At 40.8% G+C, this 27,218-nt stretch overlaps 1 protein-coding gene across 2 annotated transcripts in view; it reads left to right on the top strand.

Annotated features, from left to right (window-relative positions):
• The window catches only part of Aig1 (androgen induced 1), a 210,876-nt gene that overhangs the window by 37,793 nt on the left and 145,865 nt on the right, over positions 1-27,218 (top strand). For both annotated transcript variants that reach the window (XM_048354212.1, XM_048354211.1), the window contains exon 2: positions 7,235-7,390. In XM_048354212.1, coding sequence (XP_048210169.1) covers positions 7,235-7,390 — 156 coding nt within the window. The remainder of the gene's footprint in view (positions 1-7,234; positions 7,391-27,218) is intronic.

Below are 27,218 nucleotides of genomic sequence, written 5' to 3' on the forward strand. Positions count from 1 at the left end.
TTGCCTTGTATACATGAAGCCCTGGGTTCGATTCCCCAGCACCACACATATAGAAAATGGCCAGAGGTGGTGCTGTGGCTCAAGTAGGCAGAGTGCTAGCCTTGAGCAAAAAGAAGCCAGGGACAGTGCTCAGGCCCTGAGTCCAAGGCACAGGACTGGCAAAAAAAAAAAAAAAAAAAAAAAGTCAGTCAGGTCAATTCTAAACCTAATGTATATGTCCAAGGTTGTAAATAGCGCTGTCATTAAAGCACAAGAAAGTCAAATGTTAGACTTTAGTTACAATTCAAAATTATATCTAATAAATGACTCCCTGTCCTCAGGAAATGCTTATTCCTTGATAGAAATTTCACATGATAACGTTGTTAAGAAAATATTGGATGTGGTTAATTAGGATATTGTGAGCTGGATATTTTTCTTAGTTTTATTTATAATATATAAGAAGACCATTTGTTATTACTTTGTTAAGTGAGCTAGTCTAAAGGACTACAGCATGATAGCATGCAACCCCATAACACATCATCGTCTCTAGCTTTTAGGAGAAATAGCCAAGGCACCAGCCTCCTCAACGTTACTAGATAAGGCCATTATTTTCTGAACCAAGATGTACACCCACTTGCACTGTTCCACAGTTGACGTTCTCTTTTGCTGTGTCACTAGTGAGATGATGCAATATGTCAAGAACTTCATCTTTTGTCTGAGTTCCACATGGTCAATTATCCTGGGTGATGTTAGAACTCTTCTATCATCAGCCTCATACTTTCCCAGCCTACCAGGGCCCTGGGCTCATAGAAACACTATGTAGTGAAGTTATGGAGTCACTGATAGATGCTTCATCTTGTGCACAGACATATTCTGACCTGGTTAAAAAAATAAATATGGTGGAACAATGTCAATTTGAATTACTAACAGCAAATATTTCCCGAAAAGGAGTAAAACCTCCTAAAACTCACCAAGAAACTTTTGCCAGAAAAGTTCTGTTTCCCAAACCAGAATTTAGAAACAGGCAACTGCAGAGAGTGTGGTGGCTCCTGTTTGTAATCCTAGTTACATCTTAGCAGCAGCTTGGTAGCTGAGATGTGGAGCAAGGAACAGAGTTCAAGTCTAGCCTCTGTACAAGTTCAAGAGACCCTACCTCAACCAATAAAAAGAAGAACAAGTAGCATGGGTCTATGATTTCAGTTGCAAAGAAAGCATAAATAGGAGGATTCTGGTCTAAGATGATCCAGGCAAGTAGTAAGACGCTATTTGAGAAAAATGACTAAAGCAAAACTATGTTTGGGAGTATGGTTCAAGTGGTAGAACACCTGCCTGGCAAACATAAAGCCCTGAGCTTCACAAAAAAAGAAAGAAGGGTGGGGGAGAGAAAGAAAGAAAAAAAAGATAAAATGAAACAAATTGGCTTGATCAGTTTCTTTGCCAGCAATTTATCTACAATTATATAGACAGAGCCTTTATGTAGAGTTAGTGCTGGACAGACTCAAATCAATAGAGTTAAAATATTTAAAATAGAAGCGTCTAAGGACAGAGGCCAGATCTTTCTATTGACTTCATTAATGCAGTTTCATTTGTGTGTGTGTGTGTGTGTGTGTGTGTTTACTCTAAAAACATTCAGTTTCCTTTCCTAAATGCAGATTGTGCAGATGTTCTGTATGACTGTTTCGATATCATCCATTAATTAAAATCTTATCTGACCCTGATTTAAGCCAGGGACTTAAAATTTAGGTCTCAGATTTATCTAGCTCTTTAATGCCTTCTTGTGGCACTGAAATAATCTCCTGAGATAAATTGTCACTAGAGGTAAAGACTTAGGGAGATGAAAGTACATTGTACAGGGTTAGAAAATGTTATGCACTCATGAATAGATTTGCCTTATTAAAGATGCAACATCATTTTCTTTTCACATTAATAATGATCACTGTGCTTAAATCTAAGCATCATATACTTAGCAAGTGTAGATGAGTCTGCTAAGTCTGCCAAGTGTGGAAGTAAGGCATGTGTGACACATTAGCATTTGCAGCTTAATGCACCATCATTTGGTAGTGTGCATTTCTGTATTCACTGTTAACACAGGGCTTTGAAATAATAGTTAATCAATAAATATTTGTTAAATTTGGAAGTGGGAGGCAGAGAGATCATGGTATGCTTTTAAATGCATTGATTTCTCTACAGAGAAGCACTGAGGTATGTACCTGGTCAAGGACTCCAATGGCTGACCAGTGGTGTATTCAAAAGTGATTCATGCCAACTCACGGTGAGAAGTCTGTGTGCTTTTTGGGTAGCTCCCAGTATCAGAGTTGAATGTCCTTGTGTATTTGTGAAGATATAGTCAGAACACCATTGGGGGGATTTTTCTGCCATTTGTGGACTAGAGCAGCATCTCTGGCAAGGTCTTTGTCTGCCTCTGTGGAGCTCCCATGGGACATGGGATGGTGGCATTATTCCTTCGTGAAGCACATCCAGATGCTCCCTTAGGATGATAGTTATTGCAACTTATGCACCGGAAGTGATTATGTGATATTGTGATGGGTTTTACTGACAAGCTTTCCTTCTGAAAACTGCTTATCAGAGTACATTACCTCTGACTTGAGAAAGCTTATTTTTCTTTCTCTCTGTCTGAACGGATTGCTTGCAGTGGTGACTTATGGTTGGTTTCATCGATTTTTATAATGAGAGAGCAGTATGAGGTAAATATCTATGCACCCAGGCAAGGACTCTAAATCACATCCTTGAAACCACAAGCTTGATACTGCAGTCAGGACATCTCCTCAGAAATGTGTGTGGTGAAGGCTTCTTTGAAAATCTCTGGCTTGGAGCAGACTACTTAGATCACAGACTTAGAAAAGAAAGTCGTAGTCATGAGTGAGAAACTCCTATTGGCTTTGGCCAGGCTAATCTCCTCAACATCATAGAAGACCATTCACTAGATTGGCACATTGGACGAGGATGATTTAAGTGGAAGAGGCAAGTAGAGAGTGAGCTCAAAGGAGCATGAAGTACTTTGAAACACGTCTGATTTCTCTACAGAGTAGCATTTAAACGTGGACCTGGTCAGAGACCCCAGGTGGGACTGTAGAACTGCCACAGGACGTTCATACGTTGCAGGTGAGCAAGTCATTGGGATCAAAAGGAAAAGCACTCCTTGGAGAGTTCCCTTATCTTGGTTCTTACAGAGTCACTGTCTTATGGTGCTGAGTTCTCTTTGGCCCTCACTTTTGATGCTGATCAAGGGAGATGCATTGTACGTTACTGAAAAAAGTCAGTGGAATGACAGAGACTCCTTTAAAGATGGCGTGTGTTGGCACTGATGGCTGGTGGCTCCTATGTCCTCTCAATGGGTTAACTCCAATCACTCCTTACTACATAGGTTGCAAAGGTTGGTTTCTAGTAAGAACATCATGGAAAGTTTTATGAAGTGAAAACACTGACTTTTCATGCCTTATCTGGCCTCAAGCTAGTTGATGATAGGTGAGATTTGGGAAGACCTTAAGCTCATACAATTTCTCTAAATGTGTTACTTATCTTTTTGCATAGGAGAAGTGTCTCTTCTTCTCCCTCTCACTTTCTCTCTCTCACACACAATGTATATTACACATGTATATCCAAATAGATTAACAGACAGCAGATCTAGGTAGACACACAGCCTTTGCATAGACTACCTGCCTCCCCTTCTAGTCTTCTTGGATTGAATTCATGGAATGTCACATAATACTTCATGTTCTGTAACTAGAAGATTCCAGGTAGGTTTTTCATTACTTCCTTATCATTTCCCCTTTAATTAATGTTCTCGTCCTCTTAAGACGACTCCTCCAGGCCTTTCTTTATGACACCAATAAATCTCACTGCCTCCTTCCCATCTGTTCTCTCCACAGTCGTCCTCCTTTCTGTGATGCATGCCACTCTGGTTTTCATTGCTACCCCTTGGAGGTCCGTCTTCCTCTTTAACTTCTGTCTTTGTCTAAAATTAACTTGGACAGAAGCAGAATCTTCAAGACAAATATTATGGCAACTGATACTAATTTTGTGAAAGTACACCATAATCAAAATGTGTTCATACTTTCTCCTAACGTTTCTGTGCTTCCTTTCCCCTTCCCCAAATCAGATAAACTTACAATGGGTAAACTAATTCAGCAGTGACAATCACTAGACACTATGTTGGAAATGAACTTGGGAGGGAGGGGTGTCAGGAAGAAAACTATTGGGGGAAAATGAGGGAGGAGGTGACACTGTTCAAAAAGAAATGTACTCAGTACCTGATTTACGTAACTATAACCCCTCTGTACACCACTTTTACAATAATTTTAATAGAGCTTCTACTGTCAACCAAAAGAAAAGCAACCACTGCCAAAAAAAGAGAAAGTGTAAAAAAGAAATCTTCACGATATTTAAGAGGAAAAGATACTTGAACAACAACAAAAAAAAAGTGTTCACAGATATTATATATCCCAGGCCCCAGAAATCTTACAGTAGAGACAACTGTACTCTGAACTTTAAAAATCACACAGTGACTTCATTTCTTAAATCATATGTTGTTTTTCCTATTTTGATGAATTTTTGGGTCTTCCCTGAGTTAAGCAGAAATATACGAATCAGCAGCTAATTACTATAATGAAATTATATATGTAGCTACATTACATATATATATATACATACATATAGTTACAGTACACACACATATACATATTTTATATATATACACACACTTTTTGATGCAGTGAAATCTTAACTGATGGTAATAAAGGTGACAATGAAATAAAACATTCTGGTTAAACTATACCATGTATACTTGGGAATAAATAGTAGAGTCATATGAATTTCTCCTGTAGTATAGAGTGTAATTGTTTGATCATTTCCAGAGAAGAAAGGGAAATACTATTACATTTTAATATCAAAGCCAACTATGTGTATAAAAATATGAATGGAATTTGGGTATATTTTTATAGTTGAGAAAATAATTCCTAAATCTAAAATGACTCAGTAAATTACTAAGGTTTCTGGACAAGAAGAGTTGAAGAGGTGGAAGAAAGATGCGAAAGGAATTGAAGATATGTTCTAGAGGAGCAAACACTAAGAGACTCCAGAATATCCAGAAAGGGAATTGTTTTCATTCTGATAAACCATTATTTATATTTCTTGGAGAGATAGGATACGTTTGACCACTTTATTTCTACATGGGGTGTAAAGTAATAAGAGCAGCCAGCCTGCTAAGATCTTAAAGCCAGATGGTGTGTGTGTGTGTCACACTGAGTTGATGGTTTGGAAATGCCAGCTCTGCAGAATGACTGGAGCTGAATCATACTTCAAGGTAATTCTGTGTCAGACCCACTTGAGCATCTCCATGCAACCTTCATATTTGAACACTTAGCTTAGTGAGTTTCAAGTTACATTGGGATGACTTGACACATACAAGCAATAGAAAAATACCAGGTAAAATGTCTCTAATGAAATCTGCTAATTGCCCTCTCAAATCCAATTATGAAAGTGGTAGGGTTTATTATTTTACCTAAGGCCACCCTCAGGCATCCACACAACTACTTAACAATAATGGTGTTCTATTGCTGAGGTCAGGGTTGGAAGAAGGTAATTTGTGCTTTGTGTGTGTGTGTGTGTGTGTGTGTGTGTTGTTGTTGTTGTTGTTCTGAGGATTAAACCTAAGAAGGCCTCAGGCATGCTAAGCAAATGCTTTACTATTTTAGCTACATGCCCAGCCTTTTTATTTGTATTTTGTTTTGGAGGTAGCATCTCACTAACTTGACCTAGGTTGGCCTCAAACTTTCAATCCTTCTGTCTCCATCTTCTGGGTAGTTGCAATTATAGGCATGTACCATCTTGCCACCATTGGATTCAGATACTCAAATACTTCCAGGGACCCTTTAATTCTGTGCCTGAGTAAGCTATACATATAACTTTCCACATATTTATTTCTTTGAAAGAACTCATGTTTTTCTAAAGAGGTGATAATTAGAATTGTACCTTTTTTTTTTTTGCAAATAAGTCATCAGTAAATCAATTCTAATAGAAATCTGAAAATTTCCCGATTCTATGCCTCTTTTTTATTTTGACCCCAGGGAACACATTTTCTGTCCTGTCCATCATTTGGATTGTCTTCTACCTCGCTATGCACAGTCTGCTCTTTGTACTCATAGCTCTGGGTCATCAACACCTTCAACTCCACCTTAGGATGTTTACAAATCATTGGTACTAGTGATCTAGAATTTGTTTTTCTGGCTTGGTCCAAGAAAAATATGGCTTTTGTAAGCTATTCAATTTTTAATTGATTTTGCAACATAAAAACTGATAGCATCTTTGGTTAAATGGCCTAGGAATTTGTGTGTACATTACTGTGGCACCATCTTATATCATTCAGTACCAAAAACCTGTGGAGATCATTTTGTTCAAGTTTGACACCCAGAAAAGTTGCTCTCTCTCAGTTCACATTGTTTTGTTTAATTGACATCTTTAGGAGTCAAGAATCAGCTTTCTTTTGGTGGAAACATGTCTAACTCAAAGAGTTTAAAGTCCAAGAAACATTTCTTCCTATTTGGACAGAGTTCTGTCTTTTATTACTCAGAATATTCTCATTCATATGCTTTTACTTCTTAAGACTATTTGCTAAGCCTTACTGGTCAGTATAAGCACACTACAGATACGATGCTTGAAAGGGGAGGTGGAGTCAAGGGTAGGGAGTAGATGAGTGAAGAGAGGAAAGGGTAGGGAGCGCAGTCACAAAATCCAATGCATATCACACAGAACTAAGAAAATTGAGGGAAAGGGCGGGATTGAGAGACATGAAGGAAAATGATGAAAGGACTGACATTGATCAAGATGTATTTTCTTCATAAACTGCTTTGTTGAACGGCAGCTATTGAAGATAATGATAAAAAATGAAAAATAAACTGAAAGAATGCATTTGATAATTGATATTCATTCTGTTGGTCTGGTTTAGGGGAGTGTGTGTGTGTGTGTGTGTGTGTGTGTGTGTGTGTGTGCATGTGCATGGGTATTTGTGTACGTGTTTTGCATTTGTCCCAAAGTGAATGAAAATGGAAGTAGTGATTCTAAGATGAGTTTCTAAGCCTAAAACAGCAATGGTGAGTGTCTTTTTATTTGCTACTTGTAGGACCCGCTCTGTTAGGGGGATTCTGGTATTTTCTTCCTGAGTCATGTTGTGGACCTGCAGCTTGTTCTCTGTCCTCCAGCCCTTTACTGACCCGTCGTGGTGGCCGTCTCTCCGTAGGTCATCCAGGCTGTATTCTTCGGCATCTGCGTGCTGACGGACCTTTCCAGTCTTCTGACCAGAGGAAGCGGGAACCAAGAGCAGGAGCGGCAGCTCAAGAAGCTTATCTCCCTCCGCGACTGGATGTTAGCTGTGCTGGCCTTTCCTGTTGGGGTTGTGAGTATGACATCGAATGCGTTTACCCACAGAGGAAACTTTAGAAATTCATGTCTTATTTCAGGTTTAAGAAGAAAAAGAAAACGGGGGTGGGGCTCAGCGGAGATTGCTTTCTTTCTTTTGGTAGAGCTGAGAAGGAAATCCAGAGCCTCACACATGCTAAGCACATCCTTTAATACTGATCCACTCCCAGTCCTGAGGTTTCCAAATTGTTTGCTGCAGACTGGGTGGCTTAATCCACAAAAATTTATTTTCTCACAGTGTTGGAGCCTGAAAGTCTGAGTGTTGGCAGGTCGGTTTCTTCTGAGTCCATTCTCCCACTTCTAGATAGCTGCTTGTTCTCTTCTTGCCTTCTTTTCTCCGTGCTAGGCATGTCTTCAGATTCTCTGTCTCTCTGTCTCTCTCCCTGTCTCTCTGTCTCTCTCTGCTTCTGTCTCTCTCTTTCTGGCTATAAAAGAGTTTCAACTGAGGATTTTATATTTGGAAGGCAGGTGTTCTACCACTTAAACCACACTCAGCCTTACTTTGCTTTAGTTTTTGTTTAGTTTAGTTTTGTTTTCAGAATAGATCTTGCATTTGTCCCTGGGCTAGTTGTAGAGTGAGACCTTCCTAACTAAACCTCCTGTATAGCTAGAATGACAAGTGTCTGCTGACATACTTGAACTTGTTTTGTTGTGGGAGGTTCTTGCTAATTTTTTTGTCTACATTGGCCTCACAGTGCTGTCCTCTTAGTCTCTAACTCCCAAACAGCCAGTATTAATAAGTGTGGGCCTTTCATTTCCTGTTTTAGAAGGAGCCTTCCCATGTCCTCATAACCTTAGGTACCTACTTAAAGACTGCCATATTCTGATGCTTTTGGGGGGGTGGGGTTAAGACTTTGGCATATATATTTCACAGGGCAAATGGTTTCACTTGTTATTTCCTGCAGCAACCCCAACTTAAAATGTATGGCCCTGGGGCTGACTATTTTAATATTTTTGAACTTGAGAGAGGAAATCAGCAGGAGCTCATACCTCTTCACTCCCCCCAAATATTGCATTAGATACTATCGCTTAAGTAAATTCTGTTTCTTGGTAAGTAAATTCTCCTCTTGGTTTTATGTTAGATTTCCTCCATGGCTCAGTTTCCTTTGTACATTTGTTAATTCTCTATCATCCTACACATAAACGTGTTTCTCTAAAGGACCCGTGAGAGGAGTTTAACCTGTGGGTAGCTAAAGAACAAGAGAATTCTTGTAGATCTCAAATTGTGAGGACAAGAGTGTATTACTTAATTCAGTTTCAGGTCTTTCATTTGCCAACTGATTTCTGGGAATCACAGAAGCCCCAGTGACGTGGCTAGCAAATGTACCAAACCCAAGGTTCATTGTAAGAATAGTTAGAAAGTTGTTCTGTAAATCCTTTGGCTCTTCCTATCTGCCAGGTCTATAGCTGGCAGAGATCTCCACAGGTTTGGCACTGATTTGCTCCTCCCCCCCCCCCCCCCCGCCCCATGTGTTGAATTGTATCTTCTTAGCTTGTGAGACTAACACAAGGGACTGGGAGCATTTTGACCGAGTCACATGCCTCATTCCTCCATCCTTGTGCTCACATTTTGGGTGCTCACATTGAAGCCATCTAGCCAGTCTCTCAGAGTCTGTTGTTGAAATGCTTTACATATTCTTACATAACATTTCCTTCTTTGGTCTTGCTTTATAAAACTCCATTTTTTTATTAGAGTAATCACCTAAGAGAAAATATCCCTTGGCATAAAATGTAAAGATACATACTTTCTGCACAGAAGAATTCAATCTGGAAATACAAGCCTCTCTGTGTGAATAATGTGTACTTTCTTCTTCGTTTTAACCCATTATCATCCTGAGTATCTGTAGAAGTACCATGGTTTCTGAAAGTCTTTGCTGGCTAGAAAGATTATAGTACTCATATAATGCTACTATGAATAATGCTAAAATATATTGCTTCTGTGGGAAAACACAGCAAAAAGAAACTCACTGAAAGCTGTTGGGTAATGGGGAGGTAGAGTGGGCGAAGGAGTGAGAACCATCAACGTACACTCACAAAATGAATGGCAGGAACACAGGAGTGGTCCTGTGGGGGAGGGGGAGGTGTTAGCAGGAGGTGGGGTGGTAAATGGAGAAGATGAAGGAGGGTGAATATGAAAAAATACTCTTATGTGCATATATGAAAATGGAACCATGGAGCTTGTTTGGATGGGTTGGGGAAGATACGTGTTTGTGTGAGGGAATAAGGGAGACGGGATAGAGTGAGTGTAATACAGCCACATGGTGTGCGTATTTGGGCATATCAAAAATGAAACCTTTTATAACTAAAAAGTAGGGGAAAATAGATTATATAAAAAACAACAACAACAACAGCAAAACAAGTAAGATAAGTGCTGTGACACACTCTTATGGCCGCTCAGGAGGCTGAAACAGGTGCATAGTTTGAGCCCCGGTGTCTGAAGCCAGCCTGGGCAGCATAGTGAGACTCCCTGCCCCTGCCTTCCCACCCCCCAAAAAAAGAAATAAATGAAAACATACAACTGACAAGTTATTCCTTAGCTCTCTTCCTCCTGTCATGCGGTTTCAGACTTTTTTGGGTCTATCGTGGGGCTTGAACTCTGAGCCCAGGTGCTATCGCTGAGCTCTTCAGCTCAGGATAGTGCTCCATCACTTGAGCCACAGCACCATTTCCGGTTTTCTGGTGGTTAATTGGAGATAAGAGTCTCAGGAAGTTTCCTGCTTGGGCTGATTTTGAGCTGCGATCCTCAGATCTCAGCCTCCTGAGTAGCTAGGATTACAGGTGTGAGCCACCTGTCTTTATAGGGAAATTCTACCCTGGAAATCTTGCTCCTCCCCTCAGAGGCTCTTCACTAGTGCCTTTCCCCCGGGGAACTTTCTTTGCCTGAGATTGGAGGTATTTGTCAATTCTCAGAGTCCTTCTAGAACTTTGTGTGTACCTGCTTTGTGATGTATAAAATAGAGCCATGACCTTTTGGTTTCTTATTTGTTTTCATCACATCTGATAACATTTCTCCCCATCACGTTATTTATGTTGTGGTTTCATCCCCTGTTTTGAAAGAAGGGAGAGGAGTTAAAGATACTCCCTCCACCCCCACCCCCTGCCCTCCTGGCTTGTGCCTGCTCCTTTGCTGGTTGGCAGTTCCCTGCCAGCATGCTAGCAGGCCGGATGTCTGCTGAGCATGCTTTCCCCGCGTCGTGCGTTCCCTGGTGCCTGGGAGGTGATCTGTATTCCATATATCCACAGAAGACCTTGAGGAACCGGTCATGGGTCTAGGCTTTTCCATGAAGCTACATCTCAACCTATTCAGTTTTCCGAATTCATTTGTTTTCTTGACCACTGATACTTTATAATCATTCTTTCCATTTTCCATACTCTTTCCCCTTGGAAGTTACTAACCTACTTTTCTTTCTTCCTGGCCTGGAGGGAGAGGCCTAGCCTGCAGGGCTTACCACTGCAGAATGGGAATGGAGTTAGTGCTCAGCAGGGAATGCATACACAGCTCGGAGGCCTGCTGCTGCCTTATGAATGTGCTTATGAATGCTTCTCATGCATTCAAATGGTTCACGGTAACATTTTACCATGTTGGTTAATGCACTTAAAAAAATGTTATAGAACAAAACATCAAGCTCCTTGCACGTGCCAGGAAGCACTGGCCTGAGGGGAAGTGCAAAGCCTGGGCACTGAGACCCATGGAGGTCTCCAGAGGCCTCTCTCGCTCTTGCTCTGTCACCCTGACTGTGAAGGGACTGGAACTTCTCCGTGCTCCCTGCTGCTTCCTGCTTGGCTTCTTTGGGGTAGAAGGCTGCTTTATATTTGTCACTCTGTCACTAAGAAAACAATATTATTTGTTGTTCCACAGTGGGGGCAAAAAGGCAAGGGACATAAGAAGAGGGCAGTCCAGTTTACCACCCCTGCTCTAGTATTTCCTCAGAGACTTCATGAGACTGAGCTTTTCTTGGTGTTCTCTCTCTCTTCCCCTCCCCCTCCTTTCCCTCTTACCCTCCTCTCCCAGGTCTCATTCTCTTCCTTTCCTTCGCTCCCCCTCCCCCACCTCACTTCTCCTCTCTCTCACCTCAGCTGCAAGAAGACTTGGGTAGGTTATCCAGGACTTGTCGTTTCTACACTAATGCTTCTCCAGGAAGGAGGTTAATTGAGAGTTGACAGTAATTGCTTTCTTGATGTGATGACCTATAGACCTAACATGTCTACTCCACGGTCTCTTATCTCAAGGAGATATAAAAATAACAAAACATCCCAATCAAAGATAATTGAAGTAAGCTTGGGTTTCAGCTTGACCTTGAAGAAATCAGGCAGGGCTGTGGGAATGAACATAGCATGGGTCTTCTTGATTCGTGTCCATTCTCATCAATGCAAAGCTGGCCTTGGTTAGTAATGCTAATGGCCAGAAACCACAGCCACTCCCTAAAGCCTTGCTTCTCATTTCGTGGGGATAACCCACGGGAGGCTCTCCTTACTGCGTGCAGTTTATTTCTGAACCCTGTCACCCTTTTAAAGAAGCATTACAAATACTTCTCTGACAGTGTGTGGTCTGCAAGCACCGAAGTTTATTAGGAGCAATCAAACCAAGAACATCTTTGCTCTCCTGGTAGTACCATTATAGTTAAGGGAATAGGCATATACTTTTAACCAAAACAAAAGTGACTATGATGAGTATAGAAATGCTCCCCTCAGAACCTACATGTGCTGCAAAACAGCTCTTTTATGACAAAGAATTCTGTACTTCCCATTCATTCAGCTCTGGGCATCTTGTTCATTTGCAGCTGCTCATCCCTTCAGTAGTACCTCCTCGTTCTGGTATTGTCTTAGATTGCTTGGCATGGCTTCTTCCAGGATGTAGAATCACGGGCCTCCTCCCTTGATGGGTTTAAGGAAACCTAGGAGATTTGAATCTCATCTCAACTGGACTGGGCATCAAAACCCAGCACATGTTTTATGAGTCATTCAGGAATGTGTCCTTCCTATCCGAGTTTAGCCTCAGAGATGCTGGTTAAATAACCATTTCTGATGTCACAATTGTGTCTTTTAAAGACTGAGTGAAGATATCATAGGTACTAAAGGATTCAACAATCTCTAAAAGCTGGTTTGATTGGTGATAGGGACACTGTGGCACCTACTGGCTTAAAACCTACTGTAGATGGAAAATGGAATTCAAATTCTCAAATGCAAAACTCCAAAAAAGAAAAGTATGCTGCAGTTATTTAAAAAAGGTAATTTTAAAACATCTTTATCAATTGGTACACTAACTAACAATAAGCTATATTGAAGAACCTTTTTGATATATACGTAATTAAGGTCAGCATACCTCTAGAATTCATAAAACATTTTTCTCACTGACTGTTATTTTTGTTACATTTCGGGGCTGGAACTCATGGCTTTACACTTGCTTGTTCAAGTATGCTATGTATGAGCACACATCCCCAGTCCACTGATTTTTAAATGTAAGAGGTTGACTTCGTTGGGGAGGAGGGGAGGTGGGAGAAAAATGAGGGAGAAGGTAACAGGTTTGACAAGAAAGGAACTCACTATCTCATGTGTGTAACTTATAACCCCTCTGTACGTCACCTTGACAATAAAATTAAATTAGAAAAAGAGATTGGCTTACATGGGGGGCAAACATGCTAACATTAGTTGCTAACATTAATATCTATTAAGGTAACACATAAAGAAAGGCCATTTGATTTTATTTGAAATTGTCAGTAAAAGCAGCTGTTCCCTTCTATTTTGATACTTGTGGGATTTTTTTTTTCTTTTTCCTGGTACTAAGACTTCATTCAGGGGCCTCACATTGTGGTTCAGAACACTTGCTTACAACTGGTGCCCCACTACTTGATCCATACTTCTAGTCCAGCATTTTTTGGTTAGTTGGAAATTTAGTCTCAAAAGCACAGGCTTTTCTGCCTGTGGCTTTGTCAACTGTGATCCTCCAAGTCTCAGCCTCCGGAGTTGCTAGGATTAGACGTAGGAGCAAAGTGTGCCCAGCAGAGGTGATTTAAAAAAATCCTGGCTTACTTTATCTTATACACTCTAGAGTTAACTTTAAAATATACTTAATATTCTCTCATCCTCTCTATTAAATTTTTATGCAGGCTCTTTTCTATCTTCTTTAAGCCTCTGCTGATGTTTTACGTTTTTAAAAACTCCTTCCTGCATAGAACTGAGGAAGTAAGTTAAGTTATCTTAGAGGGAAAGTTTGTAGATAAAGATTCAGTCATGATCAATAAGCGAAACAAGCCATATTAACCTATTAGAGGAGAAAGTCTCCTACAACTAAAAGCAAGTTGTTCGTCAATCCATTTTCTAATAGTTAGACATTGATTAGATAGATGAACCTGATAGAGCACCAAAATGCTTCTCAATCATCTTACATTCTCTCCTAAATGAGAACCACAGATCTGCACGTGTTCATATTAATTTAGAGTATTCATCTTTCTGGATGCTTACAAGACCAATTTTCCAAACACAAATAATCACACTTTACAAAATTTGATTATAGATTACTTCCAGTGACACTGTAGGAAAACCCACATGTTTGTATCCAGATTGTTCAAAGACAGAAATTCTAGTCAAGTCTGTAATTATTTGTGGTAGGCTGAGCCCACGGCATAGGAAGTACTAAGGGCTGGGATCAAGGATGATATGGACTGAGTATTGACCTTGTCCTCCAAACGTCTCACAGTTCAGAAGGAATGAATTTATTAGCTGTAGCAACACGTAGGTTAAAATGAGGCATGAGGAGAGTAGAACAACACATGTGTCCAGAGTCGAGAGATGTAGCCACAAAGAGGAAGGAGATAATTGTAAAGACTGGGAGGTCTTGCTGGAAGGCTTCCCAGATACGATGATATCTGAGCTCTGGTTTGAAAAATGACTAAGAATTTATTGGATGTGCAAGTTAATGATGCTTTTACCTGCAAGTAACTAGATATTCCACATGCCTACCTGGCTCATTCGTCCACTTCAGTCAAGTCTCTGCTCAAATAACCACCCCTCAGCAAAGCTTTGGGAGAAATCTATGTGAATTTAGCCAACCATTCATCCTTGGTTTCCTTCCTTGCTGATATTCTCCATAATGGTGGCCACTTCTAGTCACATTATATCTTTATTCTTTTCCTTGTGCAGTATATGTCTGCTTGGACTTGATTTAAATTCTGTGAGTCTGGAAGGTTGTGTGGTTTATTTACTGCTGATTCTAAGCACCAAGAGTATTATATAAGTAGTTCCATATTAGTTACATGTAATCTATCCAATTGTGGCTTAAGCAATACAGAGACTTACTATCTCATCAAACACTAAGAAGTCTGTAGAGAGGCAGTGTCAGGGTAGCATTGCTCAGTATTATTATTTGAACTCAAGTATTTTCTATTTTCCCCTTTTCCAGCCTTTCTGGGTCCTCTTTCTTGACCTTGGGTGTGCTGTCTAAGGTCTCAAGACTGCTGCTAAAGCAACAAGGAACCCATTCTTTGTATCCATGTTGAAATCATGAATAAAAAGCAAAGCAGAGCAGGGAGCCTTCCCCGAGGGTGACTCTCCTCCTCAGGCAATGCATCCATTCTGGGCAATCCACAGCAGATTTCCCCTCCTGTCCCTGTGTTTAGAACTACTGTATGGCTAAAAGTAGCTATGTGGGTGGCCAGGAAAGCAGGTAGAAGAGAAGGAAGTGTGGCCACCACGAAAGCTTAGATTAATCATGGTTTATCTTTGGGGGCTGGATGCATCGCTGCCCGGACAATATCAGAATTTCCAAGAAATATTGCTACGTACTAGGTTCTGAGAGTAACAATAAAATGTCAGGTAAGTGAAAACAAAGATGATTTTGAGATAATTTTTAGGCTGTTATGAAACGTATGCAGTAAGCTGGTGAGACTGATTTTGGACATTGTTGTAGAGAAGAATGACATGTTTTCCCACTCCTTCCCAATACCTTCATCAATACCTTCTCAGCAAAATTATTATGAAATTATTATAAGTCTGACATCTACAGAAGCTTTCTCAGAGAAAATCAGATTCCTTACACAATTGATTTGTGCTTAATTTCTGAAAGTCCCTACAAAATTTGTCAGAAGTGGTTAATGTTTTAGATCACTGACTCAGAAATCCAGACAGTTGGGATAAATATGTAAAATCTTCTTTTAGTATTCTCCTCTAGAAATTGTACAACATTGCTGTGCTTCCTGTACCCTTTCAGAGTTCCTAGTCTCTGGGAATGCACGCTCAGGAGCATACACACATACTCAAGAAAATGAAGATATTTTCTTTCTATGTTTAAACTTGTAAGTAAAATATGTATTTGAAGTCTAAGAGCAAGAAGAGCTAGAATTGAGGGTCTGGCATGATGGTTCATGCCTGTTATCCTAGCTACTCAGGAGACAAAGATTAGGAAAATTTTAGTTAAAGTCTAGATGGAGAACAAAGTTATGGAGACCAGGTCTCAACAAATGAGATGGTAAGGTAAGCTGGTAAACTTCTTGGGAGGTATGAGGAGAAGGGTTATGGTCCAAGACCATCTTAAGCGAAAGCCTAAGACCCTATCTGAAAATAGACTGGGAGCATGGTTCAAGTGATAGAACTATAAGGACCTGAGATCAAACTTCAGTACTTGAAAATAAGAAAAAAAGCTCTACTTGGTCTTCAGTAATGAGTATTTTCTGTGAAATAGACATGATACCTGTCCTACAGCCAGTCTTCAGAATATCCTTGTTTGGGGGCCAGGAACAAGATATAGTGTGGATGTTGACACACAAAAAAAGGAACACTGTACATTTTATTCTTTCTCTGTATCTCCTCATTTACTTTCTCTCTCTTTTAATCCCATATCTTCATCCCAATTATGTGGGTACACAAAAAGAAAAATAGTAATGTTAGGGTCCCTATGCAATCACAACAGTTCCTTTGGGTATTTTGATGTAACTCTCACCTGCTTTGGCCCGGCCAGAATGTACCATGTTCATGGAAGGAAGGAGCTAGTGGCCTTCCACCTACATGAGACTTGTGGTGCCTCTGTGGTCACCATGGGAATGATTTGTTTACTCTCACCAGTCATAGCCGGTGTTGGGGAGGAATTTCACTCATGGGCGTGTGTTTTCACACCCTCTTAGGGACATAGGAAGGATTGCCAGAACACCAGGGAGGAAGAGGAGGAGGTGGGAGAGTGTCAGGAGTGGATGGAGCAACAGTTCTTAGGTGGTGCTGCTCAGTTAGCTCATTATCTTGTCCACCTCTCTGAGGAACAGATTTTCCAGAAGGGTCCCTTTAAAAGAATGTCTGCTTATTCATAAATCTGGTCTGTACAGTATTCACCCATAGGGGAGAACATAGTAGGGGTTTGGGCCACATTTGGCACCACCTGAGGAGGATGAAGAGAGCCTCAAAACAAGAGGATTCCAGAAGCAGCCTTCGGCACTCATCTGCATGCTGTGTGCTGCTTTGGGTTTCCTATCACTTTTTCTGTTGCTCACCTAGATGAAATGGGATAGGATGTGAAGAAAGAGTCCCAAACGTAAATGAGTGGTATGTCCATGTTTCAAAGCACAGCTGGAGAGGATTTGTCACAGCTGCTTGGATGGACGCGTGGTCCATCCAAGGCTATGCCATCCACCCTAAGTGAAAACTTGTGTATGTTCAAAGAGGTTCCCTCTTCCCTCTTTGTTTGCCTGGAAAACCAGCTACCAGATAAGAAGACTGATTTCACACCAAGAATGTTCTTGTCTGAAGATCCAGAAATGGGAACTTGTGCCTGCCTCTTCTTACCCCAGAGCTCTAGAAAAGACATCGCAAACCCAGAGGGCTATGCTGTGGCCTCTGGTTTTGGTTTCAAGCCTGTGAAACAGCAGTCTATGTGGACTTTCTGAGGCTTCTCATTCCCCCTTCCCATAGGAGAAAGCTCTACGAACAACCCAGGAGCCCAGAAACCCACAGAATAAGAGCGAACCTCTACTGTGTACTTGCTGTGGGCCAAGCTCAGTGTTCTTACAGTGTGATTAAGATTCCTCCTCGTCACCCCGAGGCAGGTACGAGTCTCCCATCATCCCCACCTTATTTTACAGACAGAACACTTCTTGTTTCACAGTCTGCTCACCTGAGTTTATGCAGCTAGTAAATGGTGTTTTGAAACCAACACAGGAGTTGAACCCAAGCACCACACTGAGTGAGATGTTTTTCTCTTAGCAACCAAACTTTCACGCAAACCAAGCCTAACTTTGCCTTTTGGCTTTTGCTTCCTAAGAGTGTTCAGCAGTGCACAGAGAACCTGAATGTACCGGAATGTCCAGTGTTGGAGAATGTTTGAGAAGAAAGAAAGAATTATATCATAGTTCCCATGGGGCTATGGGATTTGCTGTCTTGCCTTGATGAATTCTCTCACACCCTATAGAGTCCCCTGTTTGAAAATCTTTCCTACCTTGTCTTCTCACTTCAACAATTGTATATAGTTTATACTACCACATGTTTATCCAACAGTGTCTTTAGTATGCAAAAGTGGTTATTTATTTATTTATTTATTTTGGCCAGTCCTGGGCCTTGGACTCAGGGCCTGAGCACTGTCCCTGGCTTCTTCCCGCTCAAGGCTAGCACTCTGCCACCTGAGCCACAGCGCCCCTTCTGGCCGTTTCCCATATATGTGGTGCTGGGGAATCCAACCGAGAGCTTCATGTATAGGAGGCAAGCACTCTTGCCACTAGGCCATATTCCCAGCTCCAAAAGTGGTTATTTTTATCAGTGCAAATTAACTACGTTAAAAATTAAAGTCCAGATGTATTCAATATCATGTGAATTGATCTCTACCCTTCCAAGAACACCGTGTTCCTAGCTACACAATTGCAAAAGAATACTTTTGACAAGAATGATCCAGCACATTCCACCAGGGCAGTAGTATCCTAACATATGAATTATGCCTACTCAGTTAAATACTAAACATTTCTGAAAGCCACTTTGTTCTGCTCTACCAAGACTGAGTTTTCAATGAAAACTGCCTTTCTTTTAAAAATTTGTAATGTAGCTCTGCAGTGGTATTTGACAAGGATCTGAGGTGGTATAAGTCAAATCAGTTCATCAGACACAATACTCTAGTATCCTGCACCTGACTACTGTGCAATAAGGCCTTCTGAAAGTAATCATGTCTCTTCCAGTGCTTTCTGTTTTATGATGGGAGAGAAGCATTCTTACCTTCTCAATAGAAAAGAAAGAGAAGTCAGGAAGATGGGCAGAAATCTAGCCAGATAGTATAGTACATTCAGTTAATCTATGCTGAGTGCTAAAACACCTGTCACTATGTTAACCATTCCCTGGGATTTACTAACTGTGGTACAAAAGGAAGACGTATTTGGCTATAGGAAGTCACTCATTGCTGCAACTTTACTTCTAACTTGTGCTGCAAATGGGTAGTTTACTATTTTCCCCTGAAGCTTTCTGCCAGTATACATCTTCCACCTATCTTCAATTATAACCTCCCTTTAGAATTTTTATTTGCTAACCCTATTACTGATAAATGTTGGGTTTGCATCCAGTTTTGTATCTATTTGTGGGCAAAACCTCTCTAAACATTATGGTACATGTTTCCTGATCCACCTGTGCAAGAAATTCTTCAGAACAAAGCTTTACAAACTGTGTGCTTTCATGAAATACAAGTGAGTTTAGGTATATTGATCACCTCCACCTCTGAGAGTCACCACAGTCTAGATCATCTATGTCCTTTCGCAGAGACGTTTAATCCTCCTTTGCGACCTGAAAAGGTAACTTGGGGCATTTGTTCCATGACACAGCTGGGTGGCGAAATCCTGATTCCCCTTCCCTACTCGTCCAATATGGAGAATAAGGTCCCCTCACCTCCTTCTGTACCTCCTTTGTGTCAACACCTCAGGGTACATGTCATCTTAACGTTGTCCAATTTGAAGAAATTATTGTACCAAATATATCAACGTTATCCCCAAAATGTATGTGATCAAAGAGAATTGACTGCTTCTGTTGTATTAATGAATCTACCTAGAGCACCATGGATTGTTCTGGACTATCTGATGACGTTTTCCATTCTCTCTGCCCAAATGGCTGTAACCTTTGTAGTTTTCCATCTTGCTTTGTGAGTACACCAGTGGTCCCATTATATTGGTTTGCCCCTATTCCTGTGGCTTGATGGATGAGTATGAATGGAATATAATATTTCCCCCCTCAAGGCCTTATCTTCATTTATTCTCTCATAATACACACTACCTTGTAAATCATGCCCCTGTCCACCAGCATGGCTCTCTAGGCAGTATACTAAACTTTCAGATATCACTCTCTGCCAGAGAATATTACTACCACCAGAAACCAACCCCAGGGAATTTGGATCCCATTGGCAAGAAAGAAACTGTAAAGGCCATCATTCTCATGTTTCAGGCACTATTGGACCATCCCAACAAGTGCTGCAGGTAATGAGAAGATATAGAACTAGGAGAATTCAGCATGATTGGTGAGGTTTCAGACACAGGGAGGACACAGGCCCAACTTCTGGGGATTCCATTCTTCAGTCCAGGGAAACAGCTGGCCAGGAACTTCTTCTATCTATTCTGTGCTGACAGGACAGAATACCAAGACTGGGTACTTTATGATGTAAGGAGGTTTTTGCCCATCACTCTTCTCATCGTCTGAAAACATGATATAGCATCGACATTCACCTGGTTTCTGTTGAGGCGCTCATGGCAGGTCAGTTCCTAGGAGAAAAGTAGAAAAGGAAAAGCAGGTTCATGGGGGAAAAATACATGCCCGGGAAAGTTGAAAGGGTGGGTACCACTTTGTTTTTGTAATTACTACCGCCCACAGTACCCTATCTGAGAGATATCAGTCTAATGTGGAAAGCATTCATCCCTCTTAATACTATGCTATTGGGTAATAAGCCTCACAGTGCGGATGAATCCCAAACCAGGACCGATGTGCATTAGCTGAAGTGCTAGGGAAAGACTTAAGTAAGCAAAGGAGTGTGGGTTTGAGGTACAAGAAACGACAAACAGCTTCTGTAGCCAGTCGATGTGCATAGTAAAACAATATCCAAATACTCCCTCCGAGATGCTTGTGAGATTTCCATGAATGTATTTATGACTAACAGAGACAAGCATGGATTCTTCCATGCTGTTCCACTCTGCTGTGTTTTGGCCTCATGTGTCATGATTGATCCAGAGAACCAACTGGATGCTTTCTTAACATGTAGGCCCACTTCTCCTTTGTTTGTTTCAAGAATGACTACAACCTTTCACCAGAAATTCTTTGTGCTTCTGTGAAGTACAGGCTTTTCTAGGGAACTCAGAATTCGCTGTAACAGCCTCTCACATTTATTTTGTTCATTCTATTGTTAATCCATTCAAAGTTATCTAATACCCGTATATGCAAAAAAAAATGTTTAAAGAGGTTAAAAGCTTTGACTCTGGAGTTTCACCCCCTGGCTTGACCATTTATTAACTTTGACACTTGAAAAACAATTGAAGTTCTCTAAAGCAAAGTTTCTATAAATTCAGAAAAAATAACAATAACAGCTATTGCTTGAAGTGCTACCTCACTGCCATGGTAATTCTCAAAGATCTTGCCTGTGAAGTTTCTGGTCTATATGTTACAGAAGAAAAAAAAAGAAGTAAATGTAAGCCAGCCTTAGTAAAGCACCGAGAAAGATTACATTTATACAATGCTTTCAAAATGACAAAATTGTAGTGATGGAGAACAAATCAATGGTTGCCAGGGGCTAGGTTTGTGGGAAGAGTGGATAACAAAGGAGTATTATGGGGCTTTGTGATACTTGTCTGTATCCTGATCATCATAATGATTATACAGATATTTACTGTGCTGAGATTTCATAGTTCAATGTAACCCTCTATCTCTGGGAAAAAAATGAGTGCAAAAACCTGGCAAATTCTGAATGTGACAGTCTACCTGGTAGTGTCATGCCAGTGTCTATTTTGTTGTTGTTTTGAAAAGGTAATCATGGTTTGGTAAGGAAAACTGTGAAGGATGCCCAAGAATAGTGCATTTTTGAGCCTCTTACTGGTGAATAGTTGGAGACTATTTTTAAATTTCAACATGTGGGGCTGGGAATATGGCCTAGTGCCAAGAGTGCTTGCCTCGTATACATGAAGCCCTAGGTTCGATTCTTCAGCACCACACATACAGAAAAGGCCAGAAGTAGTGCTGTGGCTCAAGTTGGCAGAGTAAGCAAAAAGAAGCCAGGGACAGTGCCCAGGCCCTGAGTTCAAGCTCCAAGACTGATTTATTAAAAAAAAAAAAGTCTGGGCTGGGGATATAGCCTAGCGGCAAGAGTGCCTGCCTCAGATACACGAGGCCCTAGGTTCGATTCCCCAGCACCACATATACAGAAAACGGCCAGAAGCGGCGCTGTGGCTCAAGTGGCAGAGTGCTAGCCTTGAGCGGGAAGAAGCCAGGGACAGTGCTCAGGCCCTGAGTCCAAGGCCCAGGACTGGCAAAAAAAAAAAAAAAAGTCTCAAGAAATTGTATTTTGGATGCATTCTTACATGGAACATATTTTGATTAAATTCAGTAAAAAAAAATAAAGTTATGTCTCAATAGCCAGTACCCAGTACCTAAGTATGATCTTAATAAATCTTTTTTTTTTCAGTTTTTAAATGGGTCATCAAGGTTGTTATTTTTTAATGTTTTTTTTTTTAAATTTTTTTCTTCTGTATTGTCAAAGTGAAGTACTGAGGGGTTACAGTTTCATATGTAAGGCAGTGAGTACATTTCTTATCCAACCTATGGTTTATCAAAGAGTCAAATACTACAGAATTTTATTCTAAAGACCTCATGAGTCACAGCAAATTATGCTTGAGAGTATTTACTACAATGGTTTAAAATGCTTTACAACCATACAAATACATAAAATACGAGAGTTCTAATAAATTATAAAATACATTTTTAAAGAAGTCTTCTTTGGAACTGTGTGATGAGTTTGGGAAGCTGGAATAGGAGGGACCTCAATGATGCTGGAAGGGCCTAGAAGGAGACTTAAGGACCAGATTGAAAAGGAAGGTTTGATTTTTACCCTTCAAGTAAGGAAGAGCCCTTGGAAGCTTTTAGCTGAGAAGGCTCTCCAAAGTTAACTTTGAAGCCAAGTCATTTGATTTGCACTCTTTCCTGAGGAGGGGCAAGGCCACAGCTAGGGCAGGGCCCTGCCACTGAGGGTAACTCCCAGTAAAGTTTGTGGCTTAAGAAAATGTGGTATGTATACACAATGGAATTCTATGCTTCCATCAGAAAGAATGGTACCACCCCATTTGTAAGGGAATGGAAAGACTTGGGAAAAAATCATATTTTTTTTTCTTTTTTGGCCAGTCTTGGGGCTTGGACTCAGGGCCTGAGCACTGTCCCTGGCTTCTTTTTGCTCAAGGCTAGCACTCTGCCAACTTGAGCCACAGCGCCACTTCTGGCCATTGTCTATATATGTGGTGCTGGGGAATCTAACCCAGGGCTTCATGTATACGAGGCAAGCACTCTTGCCACTAGGCCATATTCCCAGCCGGAAAAAATCATATTAAGTGAAGTTAGGCAGATCCAAAGAAACACCGACCCTATGGTTTCCCTTATTTCTAATAATTTTAGTAGACAGCTAGGATAGTCCTAGGAAAGAATCACAATAGCTCAAAAGGCATGTACATATGTACATATAAAATGAAGTTAATTGAAATGAGCTCTATGGTATGGAAATAAGAGAGGTGTGTGTGTGTGTGTGTTTTAGTATACTGTTGAAGCCCTTTCTTTTTTCTTTCATTTCCCCCCCTCTAGTTTCTTCCTTGTGGTCACTTTTTTTTTTTAATTTTAGTACCCTTTGTTTTGTAAGTAAGTTTTTCTGATTTGGGGAAAGGAATCACAGAAGCAGCAATACAAAGGGTAAACCAATGCAATAGCAATACTCACAAGACACTATGTTAGAAATGAACTTCACAACTTGGGAGGAGGTGATGGGGGAGGAAAAGCGGGAAAAACAAAGGAGGGGATAATACTGTTTGAGAAGAAAATATGGACTCTACCTGACTTTTGTAACTGTAACCCCTGTGCACATCATCTTTATAATAACTAAAAATTAATGTTACATTTCACAGAGATTGAATTAACTATCATATTTAACTTTCACTAATACAGAGATAAAGGAAGAAAAATAATTTCCTAAATGCAGAAGAAAGTTCTGTGAAATTAGCCCTTTTTAAAGTTGAAACATTCATAGTGATGAAGAATAGAAAAGAAAGATTTGGAAAAAATTATATTAAGTGAAGTAAACCAAACACAGGGAAACAAAGGTTGTGTATTTTCCCTCATTGTTGGTAGATAGAATGTGCTTATAAATCTATAATCTTTCAGAAATACGAGGTCAAAGTCCAACAAAATCTTCCCCAGGAAATGGGTACATGCAAGTGAGCCAACAAGGGAGAAGGGTGGGCAAATGAAGGGGAGAATGCAGTCGAGAATTCATTGTATATACCACAAAATTAAGAAAAGTAAGGGACGGGGGTAGGTTTAAGGGCATGAGAATATTGAAGGGGGTGACAGTGCTCAAAATGCATAAACTGCTTTGTTGAATGGTGCCTCCAATTACTTAAAGATAATTTTAAAAATTAAAGAAAGCAAATTGATTTCAGTTGATCAAGAGTGTTTTCCTGGAAGGCAAAGCCCCACTGGGTTGGGTTGTCCAGGTTCAGTACCCCTCCCCCATCTTGTGTGGCTCTAGGGTCTGTGGATCCGCCTTATTGGCCCAATCCAGACACTGCTCAGATTCAGATACTGACATTTGCCTCCTAGGCCTCCTGCTGGATGTGCTTGAAACCCATCTGGTATTATTCCTTGTTCTGTTCCTTCCCTCCCTCCCTCCCTCCCTCCCTCCCTCCCTCCCTCCCTCCCTCCCTCCTTCCCTCCCTCCCTTCCTTCCTTCTTTGCTTCCTTCCCTCTTCCTCCTCCTCATCTTCTTCCTCCTACTCCTCTTTTTCTTCTTCTTCCTCTTCTTTCTCTCCTTCCTCTTCTTCTTTCCTATATATTTTGGCCCTTAATGATTTCTTTTACCTTTCTTGTGTGTTCAGCAATATATTTAAAACTGTATTTCTTGTAATGTATTTAGCACCTAGTGCTTCCAGCAGGATTCCTCCCTCCCTCCTCTCTCTCTCTCTCTCTTTTTTTCTTCCTTTCTTTCTTGTGATTTTTGTTCATGGCCCTGCAGAAATCTAGACCTAGCTCTTCACCAAAGGCAACTTTTCCTTTTGCAGTTCCCAACATGAGCTTTTTATATTTTTTCTTACTTCTTGAATCCCATTCACTCACTTGTATCATCTGTGGAGAGCTCTATCTTAAGTTTCCCTGTTTCTTCTTTGACCTCTTTTCCTTAATGGCATGTTGTTTGATCATAAAGTACATCTGTTTTGGCATAGTTTTTTTCTGGTTTGCATCATTCAAATGCCTTGGTCATCATTCTTCTCTATATTTCTTTTTTTTCTTTTTCTTTTCTTTTTTTTCCCCCTGTCTGGAGCTTGAACTCAGGCAGGTTGCTCTCCCTGAGCTTTTTTGTTCAAGGTTAGCTCTCTACAACTTGAGCCACAGTGCCACTTCTGGCTTGTTGTTGGCTAATTGGAGAGAAGAGTCTCACAGACCTTCCTGTCCAGGCTGGCTTCAAACCAGGATACTCAGATCTCAGCCTCCTAAGTAGCTAGGATTACAAGCATGAGGCATGAACCACTGGTGTCTAGCCCCTCTTTTTTATTGTACTGTTTACGAAGACATTATTACCTAGTATGTCTCATCTTGTTATTTCTCATCTTTAAACTACTTGGCTCTTCCTGAGCCAGCTATACGTAAGGATACATCTGGAGTCAGGATAAGATCCTGAGCTAGGGCCACTTGAATTTCTACTCATTTCCCACCACTTCTTTGTCCTGTTTCCATGACTTATTTTTATCACAACCCCTTTATGTGGCGCCATGAAGATTGGTCTTCATCAGCAGAGCACGGGCTATGAATGAGGCATGGGAACACCAGGCTTTTCTTGTTGACCTTAAGGTACCCACACCAGTTCCTTCAGAGATGACAGGCTGGCCCATTTCCACATTTAGCATCATCACTTGTGACAGAAGAAGCCAAAAGAAGTATCAGATCATTTCCCCAGTGCCCCCATGTCTTGAGACCTTGTGTTCCCAGCAAAGGCCATCTAGTGTCCCTTGGGGCAGGCCACCTGTCAGATCTCTCTGTTCTGCTCGCTCAACCGGAGAGATAGATAGGATCTTGTTTCTTCCCTCAGAGTCTTCCCGGTCTTTGTTCAGGTTTCTATACTCTTGGCAGATAGAGATTTTTAAAAAGTAATATTTAGGTCATAGAGTTTTTGATTTTAATCAGTTTCATGTGTATTTCTCATTCATTCTCCTTATTCTTGGTTGGCTTAGGAAAAAGAATATGTGGTTGTCTATTTTGATATAGAAACCAGAGGATTATTGTAGGATGATAGAGCCTTACACAGGTAAAGGAAAATCGATCTGGACAGAAATCTAATAATGCATAAGCTCAGAGCACAGCAGAGAGACAAATACATTCCTTTCCTTACACAAAGGATGTCCAAACTCCTCAGAGAACATAAAGGAGAAAATGTAGGTCAACAGGAAGATACCGAAGGAGAGAAATGGTATTTATTCATGCAGGAGAGGTGAGATAAGGCACATACAAGGAAGAACAATATACTTTCTTCATTTATTCTGCTAATTTATATTACGAATGTGCTGTGTGACAGGAGGGAGGAAATAAGAAACAGACAAGTGGGGCTGGGAATATGGCCTAGTGGCAAGAGTGCTTGCTTCCTATACATGAAGCTCTCGGTTCGATTCCCCAGCACCACATATATAGGAAATGGCCAGAAGTGGCGCTGTGGCTTAAGTAGCAGAGTGCTAGCCTTCAGGAAAAAGAAGTCAGGGACAGTGCTCAGGCCATGAGTCCAAGGCCCAGGACTGGCAAAATCAATAAATAAATAAAGCATATTTTAAAAAAAGAAACAGACAAGTTCCTGCCTTCCAACACTGTACTTTTGTCACACAATGAACCACTGGGCAACAACTGAAGAAAAAACAGCAGGAGTCTGTTATCTATCAGGACCTATAATAGGAAAAGAGAGCAAAAGTTGCCATGCATAGGTGCTACTTAAGCTAGTCCTAAAGAAACAGAACATGCAACGTTAGCTAGGAGAATTGCAGCGCAGGGATGGGTCCGGGCAGGGAGGGAGGTCCTGGCTCAAAAATAATGAATGCCAAAAAGAGCTGGAGAGCACTTGACCAGCAAGTATAAAGCCCTGAGTTCAAACCCTAGTGTCACCAAGAATAATAGTAAATCCTGTAACCTTTTCCAGGTTCCTATGATTCACTCTGCTTCTCTGATTTTGATGGGTGGTACAGGGAAATAAGCTAAAGGAAACTTAAGGACTCAGGTTCTCCCAGGTGGAAAGGTGACAGGATGAAGGCCATGTGAAAATGAGACCTTCACTGTGTGGCAGGTCATCAGGACAAAGCCAGGTCACTCCCAGAACATACCACTTACTCCCAGGTCCCCATGTTTAAAAGGAAATAAACCATAACCAAATATCCCTAAAGATTGCCTTCGAGAAACAATATGAACTTGGAAAACAAACCAAGAGAAATTTGGAAGCGCTGTCATCAAGTCTGAAAATAGAATTCAAAGTTTTCCTTATTAGCATTTGATAATAGGGATAGGAGTCTGTTAAAAGGGAAAATAGCTTCACAAAATCATAGCGTGTTGAAGCAGAAGACTATAAAGGAATGTGTGCTTATTACCTT

This window comes from Perognathus longimembris, chromosome 9 (assembly GCF_023159225.1).
Source record: "Perognathus longimembris pacificus isolate PPM17 chromosome 9, ASM2315922v1, whole genome shotgun sequence".
Taxonomy (NCBI): domain Eukaryota; kingdom Metazoa; phylum Chordata; class Mammalia; order Rodentia; family Heteromyidae; genus Perognathus; species Perognathus longimembris.